Source organism: Arachis ipaensis, chromosome B01 (assembly GCF_000816755.2).
Source record: "Arachis ipaensis cultivar K30076 chromosome B01, Araip1.1, whole genome shotgun sequence".
Lineage (NCBI taxonomy): Eukaryota > Viridiplantae > Streptophyta > Magnoliopsida > Fabales > Fabaceae > Arachis > Arachis ipaensis.
In genome coordinates this window covers 28243961-28257868 of record NC_029785.2, presented here as the reverse complement: position 1 = coordinate 28257868, position 13908 = coordinate 28243961, and the positions used below count along the sequence as shown (strand labels likewise).

The following is a 13908-nucleotide window of genomic DNA, read 5'->3' as shown; positions in this document are numbered from 1 at the left end:
CTAAAATAATATTTTTTTTATCTTTGTTATATTTATATGATATTTGAAGAATATATAATCCGCATTTGAATAAGATAATAATATATATTGCATATATATATATAGAAAGGTCTTTCAAGTACCAATTAACATATATACTTGCTAATAAGTTACCAAGTCAAATAAATAATAAACCTAAGTAAGCAAAGTACATGTTTTTCTGCTAATGAACTTGAACAAAAAAAAACTAAGTTGTCCACTAAAAACCAAGAAGACTTTGTGCTTCACCATTGTGGCAAGAATTGTCTTTATGTCTTCAAAAAACTTCCTCCAACAATAAGAAAGCTGTAGTCAAATTTAAATGAACAAAAAAATTATAGTCAAAACATCAGCTATACAATAATATGTATACTCAAGTGGTACAACAATTTAGCATACATATACCTATTCATGATTTGGTATATGAGTCGATGGAGGAGAATGCCGAGGAACTAAATTTGGATCTTGTGCACTATTTGCAGACGATTGCTTAGATCGCAAGAGAGAAAGCGCTTCATCAACATTCATACCAGGAGAAGTTTGTTGCAACATAAGTTTCACAATATCTTCCAATCCTTGCAGTCGTTGCTTATGGTCGTCTAATTCAGTTTTTAAAGCTGTTACCTTCTCTTCACTTTGTTTTTTGATTTCATCTATTTCTTTATTTTTCTTAAGAGAAGTTTTTGTAACAGTTCTTCCATAACATCGAACTCTTCCTGGATTCTCTTTACCAAAAACTTTTTGAAATGCATTAGTAGGAGTTTCTCCAGCTTCTTGGAGATCATCAAGTTTATCCTATACACACAAATATATGATATGTCTATTTTTAGTGATAAAAATTCAATGAAAGAATCCAAAAACCTATTGCTAACTAATAGGGACAGCAATCCAAAATAGCCATAAAAGAGCCATAAAACAGCAGTCCATGATAGCCATATAACATGGTTGTAAATTGTCATAGAACAGCAATAAAATCAACCATAAAACAGCCATGAAATAACCCATAGAACAGCAACTAAATCAGCCATGAAACAGACATAAAATAGCCATAGAACAGCAACTAAATCAGCCATGAAACAGCCCATGAAACAGCCACAAAATAGATACCACAAAACATAGAAAGCAGCAAGTCAGCAATCGTGACAACCACAAAACAGTCATAAAGTAGATACTAAAACAACAACCATGATAGCCATAAAACAGTCATAAAATAGCTGCCATGACAGCCATAAAATATGCATAAAATAGCCATAAAACAGTAACTAAATCAGCCACGGAACAGCCCATGAAACAGCCATGAAACAGCCGCAAAATAGATACCATAACAATAATCACGATAGCCATAAAACAGCAAAAAAATAGCATCCATGACAGTCATAAAACAACTACTGAAACAAGAAAATTATAGAGGAACTTACAATAACAGCTTGTGTTTCTACATCAAGTGTTTTCCCTTTTAGTCCATTCCGAGTTGCAACAAATATTTCAGCTTGATTTGGTTCCTCTTTGTTCTCTTTTTTCTCACGCTACAGATCAAGATAACAATTACAAAGTCATAACATACTAAAATTAGGGAGAAGTAACAAGTAGAGAATTTTAACTCAAATGTGACCTTACCAAATCAACACGCACTCTTGCAAAATTGATTGGGCCCATTTTATGCCTCCATTGTTGCTTCTTGCGATTTTCAGAATTTATAACACACATGGCCTGTGTTTAAAATAGACAATGATGAAAAAAATATAAAAATTGAAAGAATTATACTTGATCATATCAAATAATAATAATTGAAATCCTCTAGCTCACTTTGATAGTTGGAATACTCCAATATGCAATTAGCTTCCGAAATTGTATTTCTAGAATTTCCAAAGGACGATTCACCAACATATCCTCAATATTTCCAGAATATGGTTCAAAATGCTTCTTTTTTATTCTTGTTTTGTAACGCTTCCATGCTCCTTGAACACTAGTCATCACCCATAACTTTGAAGATTTTGGAAGAATGAACTTTGACTACAAACACATCAATTTCATCATATCATATGCATAAAATAATTATTAACATATGGCATAAACATAAAGATAAATGGAGCTTACATTAATATACTTCCAAATGCGCTTTTTGATTTGCTTAGGCACAGCTTTCCAATTAGTGTACATCAAGGTAATAAAATCACTATTCCTTCCCATTGTTCCAATAAAATTAGTTAAATCCTTCACTCTTTGAGCTGTTGGCCCCACGGCTGCTCCCTGATCAAAAGTCACTTCCTCTCTTTCTTCCCAAGTTCTTGCATAAATCTTTAGGCATCTTGTTTTTCCACGAGTCTTTTTAACCTTTGAAGTATCTAAATTAAAAATTGAGAAATAGTACAAATTAAAACTAAAGACAGTCGTAAAAGGTATGGAAAGGGCAGCCCCATGCTCATAGATAAAAAGAAAATGTAAAACAAATAGCAACAAACTAAATTACATCACCTTCTATATGAGCTTCTTCTCTCCCTTCCATTGAATTCTCCCTACTATATTTGTCTCCAATTTCTGAAATTTTTCTCCTGGGCTGTTGTGCTATTTTGGCTTGTTTACTTCCTTTATCACCTTTGGTTATAAAATTCTGAACTAGTTTCGCAGCAGAAGATACTTCCTTCATTTCAAATTCCTTAACTTTTGCATGAGCTTGATACTTTTTTACCAGTCTTTTCCTCTTTGAAGTTGCTCCGTTTTCCATTAAGTTGCTGTATAAAAATATTAAAACAGCTATGTAAATACAATTGCATATGCATCTAATAAGGGGAAGAGGTAAACCGTAACAAACAATTACCAAATTCTATATCACAATATTCAGCAAATCATGTTCAAAACTGCTAACATAAAGCGATAAATCTGACTTATATACCATAAAAGAGGGAAACAAGTCACTCAAAAAGTCTTCGGAATCATATTCTTCACTCAAAAGGCAGAAAAATTCAAAATGCAGAAAATTTAAAATGCAGAAAAATTCAAAATGCAGAAAAATATGTCCCACACAAACTCATAATCAAGATGTAGAAAATTCAGAAAATTCTAAGAAGCAACAATCAGAACATAAAAGAGGAAAAACAAGTTGAAAACTGCTAACATAAAGCGATAAATTTGACTTATATACCATAAAAGAGGGAAACAAAAAGTATAATATTTGTAAGTATAAAACAGACCTATCAATTTCTAATTAAAATACCAAAATATAGTAGAATTAGTATGAGTTACCTAACATAGTCGTCTATTTTGTGACAATTCAATAATATGTAGCTATGAACTTGCTCTCGGGACTTGTCGTCAAGGAGAAAAGGTTCACCTTTCTTTGCACCCAAAGGAACACCTCTTTTTGGAAATAGATTCGAAAATGCATCTGTAGTTTCCATCATAGAATTATTAGGTTCATCATTATTTCTGAGTTGTCTATTCAATTTTGTTTGGACACCAGAATGTAAGTAACGCGAGCAAAATGTCAAACATTCTTCAACCAAATATGCCTCTGCAATAGATCCTTCAGGACGACTTCTGTTTCGAACATAGGACTTCAAAGTACACATGTATCTTTCGGGAGGATACATCCACCGAAATTGAACTGGACCTCCTAATCTCACTTCATTAGCCAAATGAATAGGCAAATGAATCATTATGTCGAAGAAAGAAGGAGGAAAGATCCTCTATAATTGGCATAATGTTGTGACAATATCCTCTTCTAATTGATCTATCTTTTGTAATGTGATAGACTTTTGACATAATTGATTTTGGTTTTAGCTTCCCAAATGAATTATCCACATACTCCAACTGACTTAAAGCTTCAGTACCCGACAATAATGGTGGAGCTTACCTATATTCTACTTTTCCATTGAAAGATCTCCTATTAGCTCTCCATGGATGATCCTCGGGCAAAAAGGCACGATGACCCATATAGCATGTCTTGCGACTATATTTAAGATAGTTAGAACAAGTCCCATGGTTACAACAAGGGCAAGCTAGCTTCCCTTTTGTACTCCAACCAGATAGCATTGCGTAAGCCGAAAAATCACTAATTGTCCACATAAGAGCTGCATACATTTGGAAGGTTTCATTTTTTGATGCATCATATGTTTCCACCCCAACCTCCCACAACTCCTTCAACTCCTTGATCAAAGGTTGCATGTAAATGTCTATATCATTTCCTGGTGACTTTGGTCCAGGGATTAGCAACGACAACATAAAGTATTCCTATTTCATAGACATCCATGGCGGCAAATTATAAGCCATTAAAACAACAGGCCATGTGCTATGAGATATGCTCATGGTTCGATATGGATTGAATCCGTCACTTGACAAGCCAAGTCTCACATTACGGGGATCGAGAGCAAAATTTATATGACGATTGTCAAAGTCCTTCCATGACTGCCCATCAGCGGGATGCCTTAACTTCTCATCTTTTCTGCGTTCTTCGTCATGCCACCTCATGCTTTTAGCTGTTGCTGAGCACATGAATAGTCTTTGAAGCCTGGGATTAGGGGAAAGTGTCGCAACATCTTCACAGGAATATTGTGATATTTTTTTGAAGGCAAAACATCAGCTTCAACTACAGGATGCACAATCCAACGCGAAGCGCCACATTCATGACAAGATGTGTCCTTCTCGTACTCTTTCCAATATAGCATGCAATCGTTCGGGCATGCGTCAATCTTTTTATAGTCAAGACCTAAGTCTCTCACCATAGTCTTGGCTTTATTGAAAGAAGTAGGAATATTTAAGTTAGGAATAGCCTCTTTTAGCAACTCCAAGAGAGAAGTAAAAGAGGCATTACTCCACCCATGTTGACACTTTAACAAGTATAGTCGGATGGTGAAAGACAACGTAGAAAACCCGTCGCAACCGGGATACAGTTCTTTGTTAGCCTCTTCAACCAAGTTATAGAATTTCTTTGCATCTTCATTCATACCTTCTTTTATCCCTTCCGCTTGTGCCACATCCCGAAATCTATCGTTTAACAAGGCGTCCATGTCGTCGTACGAGTTAGTCTCACTCTCACTGTCAATCTCATTATCGCTATCGCTATCAACATCCATGCCGACTACGCTTTTCCCATGATGAATCCATCTCGTATAACCATTAACGAATCCAAAGGCAATCAAATGAATATAAATTGTTTGTCTTTTGTGCCACAAGAAATTACAACACTTTGCACAAGGGCATAAGATTTCCTCTCCTTGTGGGTATCCGATGGAGTAAGCAAAGTCTAAGAAGTCATTGACACCATTACTAAACTCAGCTTTATCTCTCGGTAAACTCATCCAATCTTTCTCTAGGTCTTGGGAAAACCTAATTATTCATATATTATTACTACTATTTAACTAATAACCATGTAAATAATAATGTTTATGCACAGTAAGTATATAAATTCATAAAAAAGGCACATAAAAATATTATTATTAAAATTAAGAAACAATGAAAAAGACACATAAAAGACATTCAACATGAAAAAAAAAAACTGCACAAAGGTCATAATATACATATGAAAACATACAAGTATAAGTAAGATAAAAAAAAAACTTACGGAGTCATGGCTAAACAAATTGCAATCTTAAGTCCTAGAATGTCCACGAATGTTCTTCAAACTCCTCTGAAGCAATATTTCTGTATAACAGAGAAAAGTATCAAATTTACATTACTCCATGTGGAAAATAGAAAAATCAAACTAAAAATAATAATCGAACAAAAGTCCAAGTCACTGTCCTGCACCAAGTACACACAAACACAAACACAAGCACAAAAGCTTATGCAAATTAAATAATCAAATAAAACATGCTGCTTGCCTTCTAAGCACAGACACACAAAATATAATGTCGCATGATTGAGGATAAACACAAAAAATAGATTAGTGTCATTATCAAATATCATCCTCTGGTTCAAAAATAGATATTCCTTATTCCTTTCTTTGCACAAAAAATGTTTCCTAGAATTTATGAATAAAGCCCAAGAGGAATGTCATGAACTTAATTCTGTTTTTGAGCGGCTGAAAAAAAATACAGTGAAAACCTAAAATTCCATAACTCTTTAGTTACAAATTTTACTACATAAAGTCTTGTAATTCATGGAACATAATACTAGACTTTAAGAGTAACTGAAAGATTTAAAAGGTTCAAAATAGGGTTTGTCTTGAGATCCAAGTATTTTAATTTAATTTATATGGTTATTTTTTTAATTATCCCTTTATCTCTCTATATTGATTTATATATTTCTATTGATTGATATAAATTAAATGTATGATTTGCATGCCCAATTTGTGTTGTGCTAATTGAACTTTGATTAAATTATATATATATATAAAGAGTAACATTGAACTATATGGGTTAAGATTTTAATTTTTCTAACTGCTTGATGTAGGTTAGATGCTTGGTGATATCTAAGAATTTATGTAAAAAAAGAGAATAGGAATTGCACATACTTGTATTCAAAATCATATATACAATCAAGAACACAAGTACGGGCACAACAATATGATTCAGAAGAATAAATAAGGTCTAAATTGTGATATATTCTAAATCAGGATGATGATTGATGATATTAGCTAGCTACAATAACCCAAAAGTATGAAACTATAGCCATAGCATTCACCGCAGAAATTTAGAGAATTCTGACAAAAAGAAAAGAAATTGTGAAATCATATGGAGGATGTACCTTAACAGCTTTTGCAGATCGTCGTATTTTTCCCCAGGAAACAGCTTCAGAAATCAGAATTAAGATGCACAAAAATTCAGAAAATCCTAAGAAGCAACAATCAGAACCATGAAAATTTCAGAACAATTGAAATAAAACTCCTAAAATCAGAATTATAAAGAAGCCCCAAAAATTAAAATTCAATGCATTCAGAATTCATAATCAAAATAAAATTCAGAACAGTCCCAATTCTTCATTCACAATCAATGCATTCAGAATATTCATTCCATAGTAAAATTAAGAAGCTTTCTTACCAACCTGATGTTGAAAAAAAATCTAAGTAAGAAGCAAAAGATGACTCTATACTTGATATATGCTTCCAATTTTGTTTTATCTAAGTTCACAAAGATAAGAAAAAGAGAAAAAGCAATAAGAAAAGTTCATACCAACTAGTCAATACTGGTGGTTCATTGCATGAAGGCACTGGACAATTCTCTAGTATCACGCCTGGTCTCATCAACCGCAAACTGCTTCTTTCCGTACCTTAACAGAGCTTTAAGAATAGAAGCTGCAATAAAAATATAATAGTGGGAATTTGTTTAACCAGGGTCAAAAAGATGGAACTGAAAAAGCACCAGGAAGATGTTGATCCACATGAAAACTTCAGAAAAATTGAAAACAAACCCCTAAATTCAGAATTATTGAGAAGCCCCAAAAAGACATGCATTCAGAAATTCGATTTACATATTAAAATTCAGAACAGTCCCAATTCTTCATTCACAATCAATGCATTCAGAATATTCATTCCATAGTAAAATTAAGAAGCTTTCTTACCAACCTGATGTTGAAAAAAATCTAAGTAAGAAGCAAAAGATGACTCTATACTTGATATATGCTTCCAATTTTGTTTTATCTAAGTTCACAAAGATAAGAAAAAGAGAAAAAAGCAATAAGAAAAGTTCATACCAAGTAGTCAATACTGGTGGTTCATTGCATGAAGGCACTGGACAATTCTAAGTATCACGCCTGGTCTCATCAACTGCAAACTGCTTCTTTCCGTACCTTAACAGAGCTTTAAATGTCAACCACACATAGAGCACCCAAATGGAAGCTGCATTAAGCAGTCCACTTGCTCTTTCACCCAACCATGTTTTCAATGCATCTAATCCCGGTACCACTCCTTCCGTGATAAGAAAAAGAGAAAAATCAATAAGAAAAGTTCATACCAAGTAGTCAATACTGGTGGTTCATTGCATGAAGGCACTGGACAATTCTAAGTATCACGCCTGGTCTCATCAAACTGCAAACTGCTTCTTTCCGTACCTTAACAGAGCTTTAAGAATAGAAGCTGCAATAAAAATATAATAGTGGGAATTTGTTTAACCAGGGTCAAAAAGATGGAACTGAAAAAGCACCAGGAAGATGTTGATCCACATGAAAATTTCAGAAAAATTGAAAGCAAACCCCTAAATTCAGAATTATTGAGAAGCCCCAAAAAGACATGCATTCAGAAATTCAATTTACATACTAAATTTTAGAACAGTCCCAATTCTTCATTCACAATCAATACATTCAGAATATTCATTTCATAGTAAAATTAAGAAGCTTTCTTACCAATAAGCAGAGGAGGAGGAGGGGGGTTACAGCCCTTGCGAAGAGGAGAAGGCGAGACAGGGGAAGAAGTGGAAACGGGAGAAGGAGAGGGATTTCTCGAAGAGGAGAAGGCGAGACAGGCCTTGCGAAGAGGAGAAGGCGAGACAGGCCTGTACTTGGAGCCGAGATAGGAAGAGGGGGAGCCATGGAGCAGCGTGCGTGGAGGACAGCACCGCGCCGATGCCAGTGGAGGAGAGCACCGCGCCGACACCCGTGGAGGAGAGCACCGCGCAGGAGCCCGTGGATGAGAGCAACGCTCCGACGACCGTGAAAGGGAGAACCGCGCCATCGCCGTTTGGAGTGAAAGCGATTGAGAGTTGCGGTCGATGAGGAGGAGAGCCGCGATCGGTGGTGTGGCCGTCTGCGTTATGATGTTAGGGTTACAGTATCTCTGATGAAATGAGGAAGCTAAGTGATGAAGGAATGAAGTGATGAACTGATGAAGAGCATTGTGTCTTTTCTTTTCTTTTTTTTTTAAGTTATTTGATTGAAAAATAATTGGTGGGAATATAAAAAGTTTCCCTCTAAAATTTGTAACTGTGAATAATTTTAGGCAACTTTTTATAAATGTTATTTATTTAATTTTTTTTATAACTTTTATAAAATGTTGTATTTTTATTTAAAAATGTTGTCTTAAATATTTTATATTGTAACATTTATTGAGTGTTGTTTTAGATATCAAAGACAACAATTTTTGTGGGTGGCCAAAAATTTAGTTATCTTAGCCTTATTCAAAGGTAACACGTCAAAAATGTTGTCTTTGCCTATCTAAGGCAACTTTTGTTAAATGTTACTTCGAATAAGGGTTACCTTAGGCCAAAAATGTTGTAGTGTAGAGTCCGTTCAGAAAGTGGCAAAAGTTTTTTTTTTTTTTTGGAACTATAAAAAATTACATTAGTATTATTTGATACAACTTTTAAAAGATGTTTTTAATTTTTTGTAAAATTATTTAAAGTGTTAAGTATGATTTTAGTTTCTAACGTAGAGGTCGAAAATTTATTTCATCTTTGACCTTTTTTCGCTACAAAATGGTCCCAAAGGTTTAACTTAGTTTTAAAATGGTCCTCCGAACTAAAATACCTATTCCCCACTAAAATGCCTATTCCCCTTCTTCCCCAAAATCAAGCACAAACACAAGCAGAAGCAGAAGCAGAACCAGAAGCAACAACAACAATGAATCAACAATGTAATCAAGTAAAAGCAGGAGCAGGACAACAACAATAATAATGAATCAACAATGAATCAACAATGGAATCATGTAGAAACAGGAACAGGAGCAGAAATAGAAGTAGGAGCAGAACAACAACAACAACAACAATGAAACAATATAATTAATCAGAAGCAGAAGCAACAATAATAAAAAATCAACAACATAATAGAAGAAGAATGGAAGCAGAAGCAGAATGGAAGCAAAAGCAGAAGAAGAATGGAAGCAAAAGCAGAAGCCGGCGAGCCACCCGAAACTGCCATCACAGCGCCGCAACCCTTTCCATCTTCTCTCTTCGCGCTACCCTAGCGCCATTATCACAGCACGACCTCTTCTCCTCCCTGGGCTCACCACCGAAGCCTTCCCCTATTCTTGCCTCGAACCAGAACCCACCGCCATCAAGCACCTCTGCCAAGCCCAGAGGAGCAGTAGCGAGAACTAGCCACTGAACAATGACGAGCAACGACGACCCTGTTCTTGCCTCGAACCAGAACCCACCGCCTTCGAGCACCTCCGCCGAGCCCAGAGGAGCAGCGGTGAGATCTAGCCACCGAACGACGACGAACAGCGACGGCGGATTGGAGCGGCGAGATCCTTCCCCTTCCCCCACGAATCCGTTCCCCCTTTCACCCCTTTCCCGTTTTTCCCTTATTCAACGTGTTTGTTTTTGTTTTTACTTTTTTTTATAGTTAGGGGTGTTTTTGGAATAAAAATAAAAAAATTTGATAAAAATGACGATTTTAAAACAAACTGAAACCTTTGGAACCATTTTGTGGCGAAAAAAAGGTCGAGGGCGAAATAAATTTCCAGCCTCTACGTTAGGGACCAAAATCGTACTTAACCCTTATTTAAATATTTTTTAAAAAGTGAAAAAAATATGACTTCTTTCTGTTTCAAAAACTATATTTATCATTCTTTATTTATTATACAAGTATTTCTATTTGACTAAAAATTCAAATACAAAATAATTTATTTATAAGCTACTTTTAATATAAGTCCTTATGTTTTAAGCACTTTTTTTAAAAGAGCTTAATTAATTAAGTTGTTTACCCAAACTGTAGCTAATCGAAAATTAGTTTATTTAATTAATAAAATACTGATTTAAATTAACAAAACACTGATTTATTTTAATTATGTTCTAATTACGCATTTTTTGCTATGTTTTTTTACTGATCATCACCCCTGAGCGTTGTGCGCCTCCATCACTTTGCTTTGTTGTTGTGTCTGCTACTGATCATCACTCCTCAGTGTTTTGTGTTGCTGTCGTCCATCATTCTCTTCACGACGAACATCGCAGCACCAACTATCTCAGTATCACATTCTTCACTTAGCATGAGATCTTTCTATTCATAGTGGCAACGAATAGCAATGGTGATTATCAACAGCAGAAAAAGCCTTCGACTCATCCGATCAGCAGCGAACTCGCGTCTGTTCTTCTCCTCGTGGATTATTATTATTCATCTGTTTAGTGGAAAAGAGACATCCAAAGTTATTGGAAAAGAACATTCAAAACTTAACAAAAGAAAACATCTAAACCTAATAAATAAATCCAAAAATATTGAAAAAAAAACATACAAAAACTAACAAAAATAAACATTTAAAATTATTGAAAAAGAACATCCAGATGGTGATGGCCTGAACTGGCGACGAAGCTAAACAAACTTGCACACGCAAAATGGTAGCGATAGATGGATAGAGGTTGCAATAGCGACATTCTTTCAGCGTGATGTGGTCAGCACCGCAGCGTTCCGACACGTTGTGGTGGACAGCGCAGACTTCTGACGCGATAATGGCATTCTTTCGACGCACAGTTAGTAAAGAGAACTGACTAGCTCGCGATGGAAAAGAAACGGTGAAAAAAGAGTGAGAAATGAGAGAGTTTCGGTTAGTTTATTTTGTTTTTGTGAGCGTGAGTAAAAGTGAGGTTTAGATTGAATTTGGACTTTTTTTTTTAGACTCTTTTACAATCTAACTAATAATTGGATGTAATTGGATGATACTCTAATTAGTTACCTAGTATGGTTGTAGACTAATTAACTATCAATAAACTAATTAAATTGGTTTAATTTTTTAACAGTTACTCAATTAAAAACCAAAAACAATATTTTTTTAAAATCTATAGTAAAGTATCATTTTTTTCTCTAAACTTTGGGTATAAGTCTCTAATTTGTCACTCACGTTTAAATATTTTTATTTAACTTCTTAATGTTTTAAAATCGTCTCAATATTATCGATCTAGTGATATGTTAACAGAATTGACGGTAGGACAACATTAATACAATTTTCAAATGGAGGAACTTAAATAAGACAAAAATATTGGAGACAAAAATGATACATTACTCTTAAAAAAATGATCTAATCAAGTAAAATAAAAGTAAATTTTAATAGAATGAATTGTATTACGCATTCAAAATTTTGACTCATCACCGAATGCTTGTATAGAATGACTAATAGATAAAATTTCTTGAAAGAAAAAAAAAAAGAGGATGATACATATAATAAAGTATAAATTATACGTTTTTATTTCTAATGTACCGAATTTCTTTAATATTTAATTTTTAAATAAATTTTATTTTTAACTTTTAAAATAAATTTTAATTTTATCCTTCAATAATATCAATTTTTACGGTAGATAATTATCAAATTTATCTATTGCAAAAAATTGATATTATTAAAGGATAGAAGTAAAATATATTTTCAAAGTTAAAAATAATGTTTAATTAAATTAAATATTAAAAAAATTCAGTATATTAGAGATAAAAAAGTATAATTTATATATTATTATATATGTATCATACTCTTTTTTTCCCTTCTCGAAAGTTTATCTACTAATCATTCTACAAGTATGAGTAAAAATTTTGGATTCGTAATGCAACCCATTCCATTAAAAATTTACTATGATTTTATTTGATTTGATAATTCTTGTAAGAACAATATGTCATTTTTGTCCCAATATTTTTGTACTATTTAAGTTCTTAACGTTTAAAATCGTCTCAATACTATCATATCATTAAGTTTGTTAACAAATTACTAACAGCAAGACAATATTAAAACAATTTCAAAATATTAAGGGCTTAGATTAGATGATTTAAATATTAAGAATAACTTTACGATTTATTCCAAATATTAAAGACAAAAAACGATATTTTACTCTAAAATATATTTTATACATAAATATATATATTTTTACCTGATTCAACTTTGAATAATATAAATTTCAATTAAATTTTAAATTTTTAAACTTTTAAATCCACCTGTTCGACGACGGATTGCATTTTTGTATCCTTGATGAAGTAAATTTAAATCCCCCAGAAAAAAAGATTTTGCAACGACAAGAAAATTAAACTCGCACTTTAATTTTCAAATATATTTCAAAATGTTTGGTATATGACATTCTCCTTACAAGTCCCCACTATTACTTTCCGAATGTTAGAGGCCAGTAATTTTTGTGATTTGTAGCCATTAAATAACGATCAATGATAGTTTTAATAGTATGAGATTGGTGTGAAATTTCATCCAATAGCTCACTTTTTTCTGTTGGTTACATACTGGCCAGAATTTAACAAAGTTGCTAGCCCCCTAAACTTTTCCATTACTTTCCTTTTGGTAACTTTTTTATTTTTTTATACTTTTTCAACTTGATTGTACTATAATATTGCCAAAAATTTTTGGAACCACCAAAAAAGAGAAAGCTTTGAAAATCAACCTCACACGTTTATCGCAGCTTCCCACCTGCTCAAAATTGAATGGTAGATGTGAAGATGTCTCTTATTTTCCCGAATACGTCATTAGCCACGCCACAATTACTAGAATTAAAAACTTCGGAAAATGAAATGAGACCCCGACATGAAACATCTTCTATATCTCCTAACACCTAAAGCATACTCCTATAATATATTATAGCGACTAATTACTACTCAAACATATTATTGTGTTAAAATATATAATTGAATTTCAATTCACGTAACTCAATTTTTGAATTAAACATAATAACTATTTAAACCTCTTACGTTTTTTTTCTGAGATTTCAATCAAATAAGATTAGTATAAATTAATTACTGATTACATAATAAAAAAAGAATTAAAACAATTGAGAGGGAAAAAATCATTAAAATATTTTTGCCATAGTTCTTTTAATAAACTTCAGTAAAATTGAGGACAATTTACATATATAAAATTGTGCGCAAGCAGTCATTTTTTTTGGTGATTATAGATTATCATTTATCTAACTTTATCGACTATATTACGTGTACACTAAAATCAGTCACCAAAGTCAATTATCAGTATAAAATATATATTGAAATATAAATACACATTGAAAATAAATTAAACACATATTTATTTATATATAAATACATTAGTAGTTG

At 33.1% G+C, this 13908-nt stretch overlaps 2 protein-coding genes across 7 annotated transcripts; both read right to left on the bottom strand.

The window, feature by feature from the left end:
* On the bottom strand, positions 224 to 7760 carry LOC107628144. Of its 6 annotated transcripts, none has more exons than XR_002359910.1 (8): positions 7648 to 7760; positions 7128 to 7249; positions 6703 to 6788; positions 5579 to 5658; positions 1631 to 1728; positions 1437 to 1544; positions 424 to 813; positions 224 to 324 (listed from the first exon to the last, which is right to left on the bottom strand). XR_002359910.1 is itself a non-coding variant. In XM_016330949.2 (5 exons), exons 2-4 carry the CDS (start codon positions 1723 to 1725, stop codon positions 424 to 426), a joined length of 573 nt encoding a protein of 190 aa, XP_016186435.1. In that variant the 5' UTR covers positions 1726 to 1728; positions 5579 to 5658; the 3' UTR covers positions 224 to 324. The 6 variants fall into 6 exon arrangements, 1 of the variants encoding a protein (XP_016186435.1); XR_002359912.1 differs by having other exon boundaries at positions 6703 to 6746; XR_002359911.1 differs by lacking the exon at positions 1631 to 1728.
* On the bottom strand, positions 7977 to 8623 carry LOC107628125 (pectinesterase inhibitor 10-like). Its single transcript, XM_021108728.1, has 2 exons — positions 8296 to 8623; positions 7977 to 8029 (listed from the first exon to the last, which is right to left on the bottom strand). Exons 1-2 carry the CDS (start codon positions 8621 to 8623, stop codon positions 7977 to 7979), a joined length of 381 nt encoding a protein of 126 aa, XP_020964387.1.